This window comes from Oncorhynchus keta, chromosome 37 (genome assembly GCF_023373465.1).
Source record: "Oncorhynchus keta strain PuntledgeMale-10-30-2019 chromosome 37, Oket_V2, whole genome shotgun sequence".
Lineage (NCBI taxonomy): Eukaryota > Metazoa > Chordata > Actinopteri > Salmoniformes > Salmonidae > Oncorhynchus > Oncorhynchus keta.
The window spans coordinates 26,982,776-26,999,684 of NC_068457.1; the positions used below are offsets into that span (position 1 = coordinate 26,982,776).

General features: G+C 51.5%; 1 protein-coding gene across 1 annotated transcript in view; it reads left to right on the top strand.

Annotated features, from left to right (window-relative positions):
* LOC127916632 (dystrophin-like) overlaps nucleotides 1–16,909 on the top strand; it is a 351,583-nt gene that overhangs the window by 101,461 nt on the left and 233,213 nt on the right. Inside the window, exon 8 of the mRNA XM_052498942.1 lies at nucleotides 1–11. This exon is cut by the window's left edge and continues 168 nt beyond it. Coding sequence (XP_052354902.1) covers nucleotides 1–11 — 11 coding nt within the window. The remainder of the gene's footprint in view (nucleotides 12–16,909) is intronic.

Consider the following 16,909-nt stretch of genomic DNA (forward strand, 5'->3'; position numbering starts at 1 on the left):
ACTCCCAACAGGTACACACACACATACACACATACACACATACACACACACACACACACACATACACACACACACACATACACACACACACACACACACACACATACACACACACACACATACACACATACACATACACATACACACATACATACACACACACACACATACATACACACACACACACACACACACACACACACACACACACACACACACACACACACACACACACACACACACACACACACACACACACACACACACACACACACACACACACACACACACACACACACACATACACACACACACACACACACACACACACACACACACACACACATACACATACACACATACACACACACACACACACACACACACACACACATACACATACACATACACACACACACACACGCACACACACACACACGCACGCACGCACGCACGCACACACATACAGACATCACAGAGACCAAATCAATTTATCAATTGAAGTCATTGTTATTCTGGAGCCAGTCATATACTCTCATGTCATCCTGATATCACAGTATTTCCCACTTCATGTACATCTGCTTTGTTTATGTCCCTACCGTATCAGTCTTCATCTTGATGTGCAACCCTTTGATTTGGACTGCCACCCTCTCATTGACTCCGATGACATTGTTACCGTGGTAAAGTCAGGGCGTCACCACGGTAGAATGGCATTTTATTACCATAGTGACACGCCATCGTCACCATGACTAAGATGACTCTATCGCCATGGTTAAGATGGCATCCAGGTCTGTTTCTCAAATAGCATCCTATTCCATTATATAGTGCACTAATTTTGACCAGGGCTTATAGTGCTAGGGTCTAAAGTAGTGCACTATATAGGAATAGATGGTGCAGATCCCTGGGGCTGCATGCCTTCTGTATCTCTATATGTTACTCTGCCGTTGTCAGAATGGGGAGATGGCATTTCTTTCCCAAGGTCCCCTGGGGCTGCATGCCTTCTCTGTGCTTCTCCTCTCTGCCGTTGTCAGAATGGGGAGATGGCATTTCTTTCCCAAGGTCCCCTGGGGCTGCATGCCTTCTCTGTGCTTCTCCTCTCTGCCGTTGTCAGAATGGGGAGATGGCATTTCTTTCCCAAGGTCCCCTGGGGCTGCATGCCTTCTCTGTGCTTCTCTCTCTGCCGTTGTCAGAATGGGGAGACGGCATTTCTTTCCCAAGGTCCCCTGGGGCTGCATGCCTTCTCTGTGCTTCTCCTCTCTGCCGTTGTCAGAATGGGGAGACGGCATTTCTTTCCCAAGGTCCCCTGGGGCTGCATGCCTTCTCTGTGCTTCTCCTCTCTGCCGTTGTCAGAATGGGGAGATGGCATTTCTTTCCCAAGGTCCCCTGGGGCTGCATTCCTTCTCTGTGCTTCTCTCTCCTCTCTGCCGCCATTGAAGCAGAAGAAATCACTAGGCGTTAGCAGCTGGAACAGCTGGGACTTTAAATCAGAGTTGTTGACTGTTTTATTGTTCCTGCTCCCTGTGGGTATTTCTCTCTGGTTCAGCTGTTGTGTTGTGACATGATGTTGTCTGTTCTACTGGGTCTCTGGGTCTGTCAGCTGTGGTCTCAGTCTGTCCTCCAGCTAGTTCACTACATGTTCAGAGTCACGTCACAAATGTATTTCCCCCTCCGGGTGTTGTGATTACGATCTTGTCTCATCGCTGCAACTCCCCAACGTGGCTCGGGAGAGGCGAAGGTCGAATCACCGAAACATGACCCACCAAGCCGCGCTTCTCAACAACCGCCCACTTAACTCGGAAGCTGCACCAATGTGTCAGAGAAACGCCGTTCAACTGACGACGGAATCAGCCTGCAGGCGCCCGGCCCGCCACAAGCCTTCGCTAGTTGCTCCGACTGCCCTATGGGACTCCTGGGCCAGTTATACGACTGCCCTATGGGACTCCTGGGCCAGTTATCGACTGCCCTATGGGACTCCTGGGCCAATTATCGACTGCCCTATGGGACTCCTGGGCCAGTTATCAGAATGCCCTATGGTACTCCTGGGCCAATTATCGACTGCCCTATGGGACTCCTGGGCCAATTATACGACTGCCCTATGGGACTCCTGGGCCAATTATCGACTGCCCTATGGGACTCCTGGGCCATTTCTGCCCTATGGGACTCCTGGGCCAATTATGCGCTGCCCTATGGGACTCCTGGGCCAATTATGCGCTGCCCTATGGGACTCCTGGGCCAGTTATGCGCTGCCCTATGGGACTCCTGGGCCTGCACTGCCCTATGGGACTCCTGGGCCAATTATCGACTGCCCTATGGGACTCCCGGGCCAATTATGCGACTGCCCTATGGGACTCCCGGGCCAATTAGCGACTGCCCTATGGGACTCCTGGGCCAATTATGCGACTGCCCTATGGGACTCCTGGGCCAATTATACGCTGCCCTATTTGGGACTCCTGGGCCAATTATACGCTGCCCTATGGGACTCTGGGTTTATAGCTGCCCCTATGGGACTCCTGGGCCAATTATACGACTGTTGGGACTCCTGGGCCAATTATGCGCTGCCCTATGGGACTCCTGGGCCAATTATGCTGCCCTATGGGACTCCGGGCCAAATATGCGACTGCCCTATGGGACCCGGGCCAATTATGCGACTGCCCTATGGGACTCCTGGACCATGTATGCGCTGCCCTATGGGACTCCTGGGCCAAGGATGCGACTGCCCTATGGGACTCCTGGGCCAAATAAAAAGCTGCCCAGGACTCCCGGAGCCAAATATGCGACTGCCCTATGGGACTCCCGGGCCAATTATGCGACTGCCCTATGGGACTCCTGGGCCAATTATACGACTGCCCTATGGGACTCCTGGGCCAGTTATACGCTGCCCGATCACAGCCGGACTCCCGATCACAGCCGGACTCCCGATCACAGCCGGTAATGACAGAGCCTGGGATCGAACCCCAAGCTGCAGTGACAGTTCACTGTGAACAGTAACACTGACCAGGGCCTCTGGAGTGAAGGGTCTTGGGCCTCCCAGGCATCTGGAGTGAAGGGTCTTGGGCCTCCAGGGACTCTGGGTGAAGGGTCTTGGGCCTCCCAGGGACTGGGAGGGTCTTGGGCCTCCCAGGGACTCTGGAGTGAAGGGTCTTGGGCCTCCCAGGGACTCAGTGAAGGTCTTGGGCCTCCCAGGGACTGGACTGAAGGGTCTTGGGCCTCCCAGTGACTCTGGAGTGGGTCTTGGGCCTCCCAGGGACTCTGGAGTGAAGGGGTCTTGGGCCTCCCAGGGCATCTGGAGTGAAGGGTCTTGGGCCTCCCAGGGACTCTGGAGTGAAGGGTCTTGGGCCTCCCAGGGACTCTGGAGTGAAGGGTCTGGGCCCCCAGGGACTCTGGGTGAAGGGTCTTGGGCCTCCCAGTGACTCTGGAGGAAGGGTCTTGGGCCTCCCAGGGACTCTGGAGTGAAGGGTCTTGGGCCTCCCAGGGACTCTGGGAGTGAAGGGTCTTGGGCCTCCCAGGACTCTGGGTGAATGGTCTTGGGCCTCCCAGGGACTCTGGAGGAGGGTCTTGGGCCTCCCAGGGACTCTGGAGTGAAGGGTCTTGGGACTCCCAGGGACTCTGGAGTGAAGGGTCTTGGGACTCCCTGGGACTCTGGAGTGAAGGGTCTTGGGCCTCCCAGGGACTCCTGGGTGAAGGGTCTTGGGCCTCCCAGGGACTCTGGAGTGAAGGGTCTTGGGCCTCCCAGGGACTCTGGAGTGAAGGGTCTTGGGCCTCCCAGGGACTCTGGAGTGAAGGGTCTTGGGCCTCCCAGTGACTCTGGGTGAAGGGTCTTGGGCCCCAGGGACTCTGGGTGAAGGGGTCTTGGGCCTCCCAGGGCATCTGGAGTGAAGGGTCTTGGGCCTCCCAGGGACTCTGGGTGAAGGGTATTGGGCCTCCCAGGGACTCTGGAGTGAAGGGTCTTGGGCCTCCCGGGGACTCTGGAGTGAAGGGTCTTGGGCCTCCCAGGGACTCTGGAGTGAAGGGTCTTGGGCCTCCCAGGGCATCTGGGTGAAGGGTCTTGGGCCTCCCAGGGACTCTGGAGTGAAGGGTCTTGGGCCTCCCAGGGACTCTGGAGTGAAGGGTCTTGGGCCTCCCAGGGACTCTGGAGTGAAGGGTCTTGGGCCTCCCAGGGACTCTGGAGTGAAGGGTCTTAGGCCTCCCAGGGCATCTGGAGTGAAGGGTCTTGGGCCTCCCAGGGACTCTGGAGTGAAGGGTCTTGGGCCTCCCAGGGACTCTGGAGTGAAGGGTCTTGGGCCTCCCAGGGCCTCTGGAGTGAAGGGTCTTGGGCCTCCCAGGGCCTCTGGAGTGAAGGGTCTTGGGCCTCCCAGGACTCTGGAGTGAAGGGTCTTGGGCCTCCCAGGGACTCTGGAGTGAAGGGTCTTGGGCCTCCCAGGGCCTCTGGAGTGAAGGGTCTTGGGCCTCCCAGGGCCTCTGGAGTGAAGGGTCTTGGGCCTCCCAGGGACTCTGGAGTGAAGGGTCTTGGGCCTCCCAGGGACTCTGTAGTGAAGGGTCTTGGGCCTCCCAGGGCCTCTGGAGTGAAGGGTCTTGGGCCTCCCAGGGACTCTGGAGTGAAGGGTCTTGGGCCTCCCAGGGACTCTGGAGTGAAGGGTCTTGGGCCTCCCAGGGACTCTGGAGTGAAGGGTCTTGGGCCTCCCAGGGACTCTGGAGTGAAGGGTCTTGGGCCTCCCAGGGACTCTGGAGTGAAGGGTCTTGGGCCTCCCAGGGCATCTGGAGTGAAGGGTCTTGGGCCTCCCAGGGACTGGAGTGAAGGGTCTTGGGCCTCCCAGGGACTCTGGAGTGAAGGGTCTTGGGCCTCCCAGGGACTCTGGAGTGAAGGGTCTTGGGCCTCCCAGGGCATCTGGAGTGAAGGGTCTTGGGCCTCCCAGGGACTCTGGAGTGAAGGGTCTTGGGCCTCCCAGGGACTCTGGAGTGAAGGGTCTTGGGCCTCCCAGGGACTCTGGAGTGAAGGGTCTTGGGCCTCCCAGGGACTCTGGAGTGAAGGGTCTTGGGCCTCCCAGGGCATCTGGAGTGAAGGGTCTTGGGCCTCCCAGGGACTCTGGAGTGAAGGGTCTTGGGCCTCCCAGGGACTCTGGAGTGAAGGGTCTTGGGCCTCCCAGGGACTCTGGAGTGAAGGGTCTTGGGCCTCCCAGGGCCTCTGGAGTGAAGGGTCTTGGGCCTCCCAGGGACTCTGGAGTGAAGGGTCTTGGGCCTCCCAGGGACTCTGGAGTGAAGGGTCTTGGGCCTCCCAGGGCCTCTGGAGTGAAGGGTCTTGGGCCTCCCAGGGACTCTGGAGTGAAGGGTCTTGGGCCTCCCAGGGACTCTGTAGTGAAGGGTCTTGGGCCTCCCAGGGACTCTGGAGTGAAGGGTCTTGGGCCTCCCAGGGACTCTGGGTGAAGGGTCTTGGGCCTCCCAGGGACTCTGGAGTGAAGGGTCTTGGGCCTCCCAGGGACTCTGGAGTGAAGGGTCTTGGGCCTCCCAGGGCCTCTGGAGTGAAGGGTCTTGGGCCTCCCAGGGCCTCTGGAGTGAAGGGTCTTGGGCCTCCCAGGGACTCTGGAATGAAGGGTCTTGGGCCTCCCAGGGCCTCTGTAGTGAAGGGTCTTGGGCCTCCCAGGGCCTCTGGAGTGAAGGGTCTTGGGCCTCCCAGGGACTCTGGAGTGAAGGGTCTTGGGCCTCCCAGGGACTCTGGAGTGAAGGGTCTTGGGCCTCCCAGGGACTCTGGAGTGAAGGGTCTTGGGCCTCCCAGGGACTCTGGAGTGAAGGGTCTTGGGCCTCCCAGGGACTCTGGAGTGAAGGGTCTTGGGCCTCCCAGGGCCTCTGGAGTGAAGGGTCTTGGGCCTCCCAGGGCCTCTGGAGTGAAGGGGTCTTGGGCCTCCCAGGGACTCTGGAGTGAAGGGTCTTGGGCCTCCCAAGGCCTCTGGTCTAAAGCAGTGCACTAATAGGGTCCCATTTGGGACATAATCCATCTGTCTGTGATGTCACTGCTGTCATCTCATATCCCTGGTATAGTGTTGTTATCCAACACCCTCCATCCCAGTTCACACAGGTTCAGCTGTTATAGTCAAGGTCTTTCAGTAGTGTAGCTGTAGTGGAAATATACCCAGTGAGCAAAACATTTAATGATAAATGTTATCTTAACTCCCTTTAATTGCTATCTTTCTGAGTCACTATTCTATTGATGTGGGACTATAAATTGTGATAATGACTGATGGATATGTGGCGGAGAGAGAGACGATAAGTGAATGAGAGAGAGAGGGAGGGAGAGAGACGGGGGAGGGGAGAGAGAAAGAGAGAGAGAGGGATAGGAGAGAGAGACGAGAGAGAGAGGAGAGAGAGACGATAGAGTGAATGAGAGAGTGGGAGGGAGAGACGGGGGAGGGGGGAGAGAGAGAGAGAGAGGGAGAGGGATAGGGAGAGAGAGACGAGAGAGGGAGGGAGAGAGAGAGAGAGACAGAGAGGGGGAGAGAAAGAGAGAGAGAGAAGGAGAGGGGAGAGAGAGAGAGAGAGAGAAAGAGAGAGAGAGAAGGAGAGGGGGAGAGAGAGAAGAGAAAGGAAGGGGAGAGAGAGAGAGAGAGAAGGAGAGGGAGAGAGAGAGAAGGAGAGGGGGAGAGAGAGAGAGAGAAGGAGAGGAGGGAGAGGTGGAAAGGGGGAGAGAAAGAGACCGAGAGGGAAAGAGAGCGCGAATGTCTGAGAGAGCAGAAGAAAAGAGAGAGAGACAAAGAGGAAGAAGAGCTGAGAGAGTGAGAGAAAGAGAATGAGAGAAGAGAGAGAGATGAGAGAGAGGGAAATGAGTCTAGCTGTCTGGAAGACGTCATTATCCTTCACTTCATTTATCATCATTTACACCAACTGCCAGGACTATCTCTCCCCACGCTGATCAAATCAAATCAAATCAAATGTATTTATATGGCCCTTCGTACACCAGCTGATATCTCAAAGAGCTGTACAGAAACCCAGCCTAAAACCCCAAACAGCAAGCAATGCAGGTGGAAGCACGGTGGCTAGGAAAAACTCCCTAGAAGGCCAGAACCTAGGAAGAAACCTGAGAGGAACCAGGCTATGTGGGGTGGCCAGTCCTCTTCTGGCTGTGCCGGAGTGGAATTATAACAGAACATGGCCAAGATGTTCAAATGTTCATAAATGACCAGCAGGGTCAAATAATAATCACAGGCAGAACAGTTGAAAGTGGAGCAGCAGCACGGCCAGGTGGACTGGGGACAGCAAGGAGTCATCAAATCAAAATCAAATCAAATGTATTTATATGGCCCTTCGTACATCAGCTGATATCATGTCAGGTAGTCCTGAGGCATGGTCCTAGGGCTCAGGTCCTCCCGAGAGAGAGAAAGAAAGAGAGAAAGGAGAGAATTAGAGAGCATACTTAAATTCACAGGACACCGGATAAGACAAGGAGAAGTACTCCAGATATAACAAACTGACCCCAGCCCCTCGACACATAAACTACTGCAGCATAAATACTGGAGGCTGAGACAGGAGGGGTCAGGAGACACTGTGGCCCCATCCAAGGACACCCCAGACAGGGCCAAACAGGAAGGATATAACCCCACCCCACTGATGCAAACAGACAGGACTATCTCTCCCACTCTGATGCAGAGACAGACTAAGACCCTATCTCTCCCTGACAGACAGACAGGAGACAGACAGACAGCAGACAGGACTACCTCTCCCACTCTGATGCAGATGCAGACAGGACTATCTCTCCCACTCTGATGCAGACAGACAGGGGAGACAGACGACAGACAGCAGACAGGACTACCTCTCCCACTCTGATGCAGACAGGCAGGACTCTGATGCAGACAGACAAGACTATCTCTCCCACTCTGATGCAGACAGACAGGACTATCTCTCCCACTCTGATGCAGACAGACAGGGAGACAGACAGACAGACAGCAGACAGGACTATCTCTCCACTCTGATATCTCTCCCACTCTGATGCAGACAGACAGGGACAGACAGACAGACAGCAGCCAGGACACCTCCCCACTCTGATGCAGACAGACAGGACTATCTCTCCCACTGATGCAGACAGGCAGGACATTTCCCAGGTCTCTCTCCCCACTCTGATGCAGACAGACAGGACTATCTCTCCCACTCTGATGCAGACAGGTGGGACAGACAGACAGACAGCAGACAGGACTACCTCTCCCCACTCCCAATTACAGACAGAGAGGACCCCATCTCTCCCCACTGATGCAAACAGACAGGACTATCTCTCCCACTCCTGATGCAGACGAACCAAGACTATCTCCCCACTCTGATGCAGACAGACAGGACTATCTCTCACTCTGATGCAGACAGACAGGGAGACAGACAGACAGCAGACAGGACTATCTCTCCCACTCCTGATGCAGACAGACAGGAGACAGACAGACAACGAACCAGGAGACGGTTCATTTGCCAGGCTGAATGGTCTGGATGAGTTTTACATAGTTTAATATATTCAGCTGTAGCTCAGGGCATTGGGCTGGGTTTAGGATGTTCAGTTAGGAAGACAAGGGTCGTATGTATCACGCTTCTCAAGTAGGATGCTGGCTGATATGGGATCAGTTTTAGGTCATAACGAATACAATCATCTCGACAAGCGGGGACCTGATCCTAGATCAGCGAAGGAGCCCAGAGCTGTCATCAGCCTGGCTCACAGTGTATTGTTGAGATGTGAATGGATTCTGATCCGGACTCTGTTGTTCAGACTGGGGAGTTACAGTAGGGGAGGGTTAGTCCAGTATAATGGATGCTGCTCTCTCTGTCTTTAGGGGTTAGTCCAGGCAATGGGATGCTGCCTCTGTGTCTTTAGGGGTTAGGTCCAGTATAATGGATGCTGCTCTCTGTCTTTAGGGGTTAATCCAGTATAATGGATGCTGCCTTCTGTCTTTAGGGTTGGGGTCCATATAATGGATGCTGTTCTCTGTCTTTAGGGTTAGTCCAGTATAATGGATGCTGCTCTCTGTCTTTAGGGCTAGTCCAGTATAATGGATGCTGCTCTCTCTGTCTTTAGGGGTTAGTCCAGTATAATGGATGCTGCTCTCTGTCTTTAGGGTTAGTCCAGTATAATGGATGCTGCTCTCTCTGTCTTTAGGGGCAAATTCAGTATAATGGATGCTGTTCTCTCTGTCTTTAGGGGTTAGTCCAGTATAATGGATGCTGCTCTCTCTGTCTTTAGGGGTTAGTCCAGTATAATGGATGCTGCTCTCTCTGTCTTTAGGGGTTAGTCCAGTATAATGGATTCTGCTCTCTGTGTCTTTAGGGGTTAGTCCAGTATAATGGATGCTGCTCTCTCTGTCTTTAGGGGTTAGTCCAGTATAATGGATGCTGCTCTCTCTGTCTTTAGGGGTTAGTCCAGTATAATGGAGGCTGCTCTTTCTTGTCTTTAGGGGTTAGTCCAGTATAATGGATGCTGCTCTCTCTGTCTTTAGGGGTTAGTCCAGTATAATGGATGCTGCTCTCTCTGTCTTTAGGGGTTAGTCCAGTATAATGGATGCTGCTCTCTCTGTCTTTATGGGTTAGTCCAGTATAATGGATGCTGCTCTCTCTGTCTTTAGGGGTTAGTCCAGTATAATGGATGCTGTTCTCTCTGTCTTTAGGGGTTAGTCCAGTATAATGGATGCTGTTCTCTCTGTGTTTATGTGTTGCTGATCTACTCTACATGTATTTTCTAAACTGTCTCTGTTGCCCTGACACTCTTGACCTTCCTTTCACATCTCTTTCATTTTCTCCTCCAATCTCTCCTCCACTCTCTCTTCTCCACTCTCTCTCCTCCACTCTCTCTTCTCCACTCTCTCCTCCACTCTCTCCTCCACTCTCTCCTCCATGCTCTCTCCTCCACTCTCTCTCCTCCACTCTCTCCTCCACTCTCTCTTCTCCACTCTCTCCTCCACTCTCTCCTCCACTCTCTCCTCCATGCTCTCTCCTCCACTCTCTCCTCTACTCTCTTTCCTCCACTCTCTGTCCTCTACTCTCTCTCCTCCAATCTCTCCACTCTCTCTCCTCCACTCTCTCCCCCAATCTCTCCTCCAATCTCTCCACTCTCTCTCCACTCTCCCCTCCAATCTCTCCTCTCCTCCACTCTCTCTCCTCAAATCTCTCTCCTCCAATCTCTCCACTCTCTCTCCTCCACTCTCTCCTCTCTAATCTCTCTCCTCCACTCTCTCCTCCACTCTCTCCTCTCTAATCATTCTCCTCCACTCTCTCTCCTCTAATCTCTCTCCTCCACTCACTCTCACCCTTTCACCCATCCAACCACATATGCCTTTGTGTCTGTCCTCTGTCTTTTTCTCTCACTCCTACCCTCGATCCCATCCTCCCTTCTCCCTCTCCCTCTCCTCCCTCTGACTCCTCGTCTCTTGTCCTGTCCTTCTCCCTCTCCTCTCCTCTCCTCCCTCTCTCTTCTTGTCCTTCTCCCTCTCCCTCTCTTCTCCTCTCCTCCCTCTGACTCCTCCTCTCTTGTCCTGTCCTTCTCCCTCTCCTCTCCTCCCTCTGACTCCTCCTCTCCTGTCCTGTCCTTCTCCCTCTCCCTCTCCTCTCCTCCCTCTCTCTTCTTGTCCTTCTCCCTCTCCCTCTCTTCTCCTCTCTGACTCCTCCTCTCTTGTCCTGTCCTTCTCCCTCTCCTCTCCTCTCTCTGACTCCTCCTCTCTTGTCCTGTCCTTCTCCCTCTCCCTCTCCTCTCCTCCCTCTCTCTTCTTGTCCTTCTTCCCTCTCCCTCTCTTCTCCTCCCTCTGACTCCTCCCCTCTTTTCCTGTCCTTCACCCTTCCTCTGTATAATTTTCTCTCTCCTTTTCCCCTCCCTCCCTCTTCTTGTTTTCTCTTCTTCTCTTCCTTCCTGTCTTTCTCCCTCTCTCACTCTCTCTCTCTCTTTGTCCCTCTCTCTCTCTCCCCCTCTCTCTCTCTCCTCTCTCTCTCTCTCTCTCTCTCTCTCTCTCTCTCTCTCTCTCTCTCTCTCTCTCTCTCTCGCTCTCCCTCTCAATCCTCTCTCTCTCTTTGTCTCTCTCTTTGTCTCTCTCTCTCTCTCTCTCTCTCTCTCTGCTCTCCCCCTCTCAATCTCTCTCTCTCTTTGTCTCTCTCTTTGTCTCTCTCTCCTCTCTCTCTCTCTCCCTCTCTCACTCTCTCTCTTCTCTCTCTCTCTCTTTGTCCTCTCTCTCTCTCCCTCTCTCTCCCTTCTCTCTCTCTCTCTCTCTCTCTCTCTCTCTCTCTCTCTCTCTCTCTCTCTCTCTCGCTCTCCCTCTCAATCGCTTCTCTCTCTCTTTGTTCTCTTTGTCTTCTCTTCTTCTCTCTCTCTCTCTCTTCCCGCTTCTCCTCTCAATCGCTCTCTCTTGTCTCTCTTTGTCTCTTCACTCTCTCCCCTATCCCCTCTCACTCTCTCTCCTCTCTCCTTCACTTTGTTCTAGCTTTGTCTTTCTTCTCTCTCTCCTCTCTCTTTGTCTCTCCTCTCTCTCTCTTTCTCTCTCTCTCCCTCTCTCTCTTGTCTCTCCTCTCTCTATGTCTCTCCCTCTCTCTATGTCTCTCTTTGTCTCTCCCTCTCTTGTCTCTCTCTTTGTCTTTCTCTCACTCTCCTCTCTTTGTCTCTCTGTCTCCCTCTCCCTCTTCAGATGCAGTGAGTGTCTCCCTCTCGGGTTTGTCTTCTCTCTCTCCCTCTCTCTAAACCTCCTCTTGTCTCTCTTTGTCTTACAGTCAAGCTCCATATGTCTCTGTCTCTCTGAACAAAAGAGGAGACGCTTTACTGAGCAGGTCTGTGTCTACTGCTAACTACCTACCCAGTCTCTAGTCTCACAGCTGTAGCCCTCTCCTCTCCTCTCCTCTCCTCTCCTCTCCTCTCCTCTCCTCTCCTCTCCTCTCCTCTCCTCTCCTCTCCTCTCCTCTCCTCTCCTCTCCTCTCCTCTCCTCTCCTCCTGGGTGTCCATCCATGGCTGAACAGAGCTGAGGCTGAGCCTGTGGCTACGTAGCAGGTAGTCTTCATTGCAGTTGAATACTTCTCTGGGCATTGTGAGATTTGATGATCTGTGCAACACGACTACAATAAAGACAACCTGGAACGCGCCCTGTGTCTCTGGCTCGACCAGGCTCAGCTCGGCCTGCCCCCCCAGGCTAAATGAACAGTTATCTGGGTTCTCCAGGTGTACCAGTGACTGACACAAATCTCAGAGTATGTCTGTGTCTACAGAGCATGTGGAGCTTCTGAACGGAATGGCAACGGCACCGCTTGGCTAGCAGCACCACAACACAACACACCAGACGCTCTGTTTGTGCTGCTGACTAATGCTCCTGTGTGTTTGGCTTTGTCACCATGAGTCAATGTGTGTTTCTGTCTGTCTGTGTGTGTGTGTGTGTGTGTGTGTGTGTGTGTGTGTATGTTGTAATTATGCTTTTGGATAGAGTGTTGCCTTTTGTCTGCCTCTGTCTGTGCAGCATGTGTGTGTGTGTGTGTGTGTGTGTGTGTGTGTGTGTGTGTGTGTGTGTGTGTGTGTGTGTGTGTGTGTGTGTGTGTGTGTGTGTGTGTGTGTGTGTGTGTGTGTGTGTGTGTGTGTGTGTGTGTGTGGGTGTGTGGTGTGTGTGTGTGAGGGTGCGTGTGTGCGTGCGTGCGTGTGTGTGTGTGAGGGTGCGTGTGTGTGTGTGTGAGGGTGCGTGTGTGTGAGGGTGCGTGTGTGCGTGCGTGCGTGTGTGTGTGAGGGTGTGTGTGAGGGTGCGTGTGTGTGTGTGTGAGGGTGCGTGTGTGCGTGCGTGCGTGTGTGTGTGAGGGTGCGTGTGAGGGTGCGTGTGTGTGTGTGTATGCAGGGGTGTCTGTGTTTCTGTGCTTCACACCTCTAATGTGTTTTGGCACCACAGACTTCATTCCTCATCACACTCCCTTCCCTTCAAGGCAGGGAGTCTTCAGACTGTTGAGACTCCCTAGGAGAGGAAGCCATGTTAATGTAGTTGGGAACGAGTCTCCATTTCCAAGAGAGCAATTTGTTTATTGTCAGTGGTGAGTCTAACCACGCTCTTCAGTCCACTTCCTCATCTCCCTCTCCTAACCCTCTCTCTCTCTCTCCCTTCCCCCCTCCTCCCTCCCTCCCTTCCTCCCTCCCTCCCACCTCTCCCCTCCCCTCTCACTCCTTTTTCGTCTCCCCCTCCATCTCCCCTCTCTCTCTCCCCCTCCCCCTCCCCTCTCTCTCCTTTTCCATCTCCCCTCTCCCTCTCTCTCTCCTCCCCATCCCCTCTCTCTCCTTTTCCATCTCCCTCGTCTCCTCCTCCCCATCCCAGACCCAGCTGCTGCGTGGGGCAGAGTCAGGATGACCTGGAGCGGGGCCTGAGCCCCCTGGCCCCTGGGGCCACCCAGCTGGAAGACTACCAGAGCATCCTGGGAGGAGGTCCTGACCTGGCTGCTGTCTGCAGAGGATGGCCTGCAGGCCCAGGGCCCCCATCTCCTCTCACGTGTAGAGGAGGTCAAGAGCAGTTCCACACACGAGGTAGGGATACCCCCGAGGTGATATATACCATATAACACACGAGGTAGGGACACCCCGAGGGATATATACCATAACACACGAGGTAGGACACCCCAGAGGGGATATATACCATATAACACACGAGGTAGGGACACCCCCGAGGTGGATATATACCATATAACACACGAGGTAGGACACCCGAGGTAGGGGATATATACCATATAACACACGAGGTAGGGACACTCCCGAGGGATATATACCATATAACACACGAGGTAGGGACACCCCAGACGGTAGGACACCCCGAGGTGAAATATACCATATAGCACACGAGGTAGGGACACCTCGAGGGGATATATACCATATAACACACGAGGTGTAGGACACTCCAGAGGGGATATATACCATATAAACACACGAGGTAGGGACACCCCAGAGGGATATATACCATATAACACACGAGGTAGGGACACCCCGAGGGGATATATACCATATAACACACGAGGTAGGGACACCCCAGAGGGGATATATACCATATAACACACCAGGTAGGTAGGGACCACCCCAGAGGGGATATATACCATATAACACACGAGGTAGGGACACCCCAGAGGGGATATATACCATATAACACACGAGGTGTGGGACACCCCAGAGGGGATATATACCATATAACACACGAGGTAGGGACACCCCAGAGGGGATATATACCATATAACACACGAGGTAGGGACACCCCAGAGGGGATATATACCATATAACACACGAGGTAGGGACACCCCAGAGGGGATATATACCATATAACACACGTAGGTAGGGACACCCCAGAGGGGATATATACCATATAACACACGAGGTAGGGACACCCCAGGGGATATATACCATATAACACACGAGGTAGGGACACCCCAGAGGGATATATACCATATAACACACGAGGTAGGGACACCCCAGAGGGGATATATACCATATAACACACGAGGTAGGGACACCCCAGAGGGGATATATACCATATAACACACGTGGTAGGGACACTAGAGGGGATATATACCATATAACACACGAGGTAGGGACACCCCAGAGGGATATATACCATATAACACACGGTAGGGACACCCCAGAGGTGATATATACCATATAACACACGAGGTAGGGACACCCACAGAGGGGATATATACCATATAACACACGAGGTAGGGACACCCCAGAGGATATATACCATATAACACACGAGGTAGGACACCCCAGAGGGGATATATACCATATAACACACGAGGTAGGGACACCCCAGAGGGGATATATACCATATAACACACGCGGTAGGGACACCCCAGGGATATATACCATATAACACACGAGGTAGGGACACCCCAGAGGGGATATATACCATATAACACACGAGGTAGGGACACCCCAGAGGGGATATATACCATATAACACACGAGGTAGGGACACCCCAGAGGGGATATATACCATATAACACACGAGGTAGGACACCCCGAGGGATATATACCATATAACACACGAGGTAGGGACACCCGAGGGGATATATACCATATAACACACGAGGTAGGGACACCCGAGGGATATATACCATATAACACACGAGGTAGGGACACCCCAGAGGGGATATATACCATATAACACACGAGGTAGGGACACCCCGAGGGATATATACCTGCATTATTGTTATTCTTTATCATTCTTATCAGACTTTATCATACCTATCATACTTTATCATTCTTATCATACTTATCATACTTTATCATTCTTTATCATGCCTATCCTACCTTATACTTATCATACTTTATCATTCTATCATGCCTATCATACTTATCATACATATCATTCTTTATCATACGTTATCATACTTTATCATTCTTTTATCATGCCTATCATACTTTATCATACTTTATCATTCTTTATCATACCTATCATACTTTATCATTCTTTATCAATCGTATCATACTTCATCATACTTTATCATGCTTTATCATTCTATCATGCCTATCATACTTATCATTCTTCATCATACTTATCATACTTCATCATACTTTTTATCATACTTCATCATACTTTATCATGCTTTGTCAATCTTTATCATGCTTTGTTACATTGTGTGTTTTTAAGAGCGATGAACACTAGGGACACCATAGAGGGGACGTAGCTGGGCTAGGCCTTCAGAAATTATTCAGACCCCTTGACTTATTCCACATTTTGTTGTGTTTCAGCCTGAATTCACAATGGATTAAATAAAATAACAAATCTCAATGACAAAGTGAATGTTTTAAAATAGATTTGGGTCTTAACTTAACTCGGCCACTCAGGAACATTCACTGTGTTCCTGGTCAGCAGCTCCAGTGTAGATGTGGACTTGTGTTTTAGGTTATAGTCCTGCTAAAAGGTGAATTAATCTCCCAGTGTCTGGTGGAACTCAGACTGAACCACGTTTCCTCTAAGGATTTTGGCTGTGCTAGCTCCATTCTGTTTCTTTTTTTATCCTGAAAAAACTACCCAGTTATTAATGATGACAAGCATACCCATAACATGATGCAGCCACCACTATGCCTGAAAATATGGAGAGTGGTACTCAGTAATGTGTTGTATTGATTTGCCGAGACATAACACGTTTTATTCAGGACAAAGTTAATTGTTTTGCAATTCTTTTGCAGTATTAATTTAGTGCTTTGTTGCAAACAGGATACATGTTTTGTAGACATTATTATTTTGTACAGGCTTCTTCTTTTCCCCTCAGTCAATTAGGTTAGTATTGTGGAGTAACTATCCCTGAGCGGTTTCCTTCCTCTCCGGCAACTGAGTTAGAATGACTCCTGTATCTTTTAGTGACTGGGTGTATTGATACACCATCCAAAGTGTAATTAATGACTTCACCTGCTTAAAGAGATATTCAATGTCAGCTTGTTTATGTTTACCCATCTACCAATAGGTGCCCCTTCTTGTGAGGCATTGGAAACCTCCTGGTATTTGTGGTTGAATCAATGTTTGAAATTCACTGCTTGACTGAGGGAACTTACAGATAATTGTATGTGTGGAGCACAGAGATGAGGTAGTCATTCAAAACATCATGTTAAACACTGTTATTGCACACAGAGTCCCAACTTAATATGTGACTTGTTAAGCACATTTTTTTACTCCTGAACTTATTTCAGCTTGTCATAACAAAGGGGTTGAATACTTGTTGACTCAAGGCATTTCAGCTTTTCATTTTTAATTAATTTGGTTTTAAAAAATCTAAAAACATAATTCCACTTTGACATTATGGGGTATTGTGTGTAAGACAGTGACAAAACATCTCAGTTGAATCAATTTTAACTTCAGGCTTTTAAACAACAAAATGTCTAAAAAGTCCAAGGTTAGTTTAGTGTTTAATAATGAATAACAACACAATGGAAGAAGAAAGGAAAGATGAAGGGAATATCTGTTCAGGT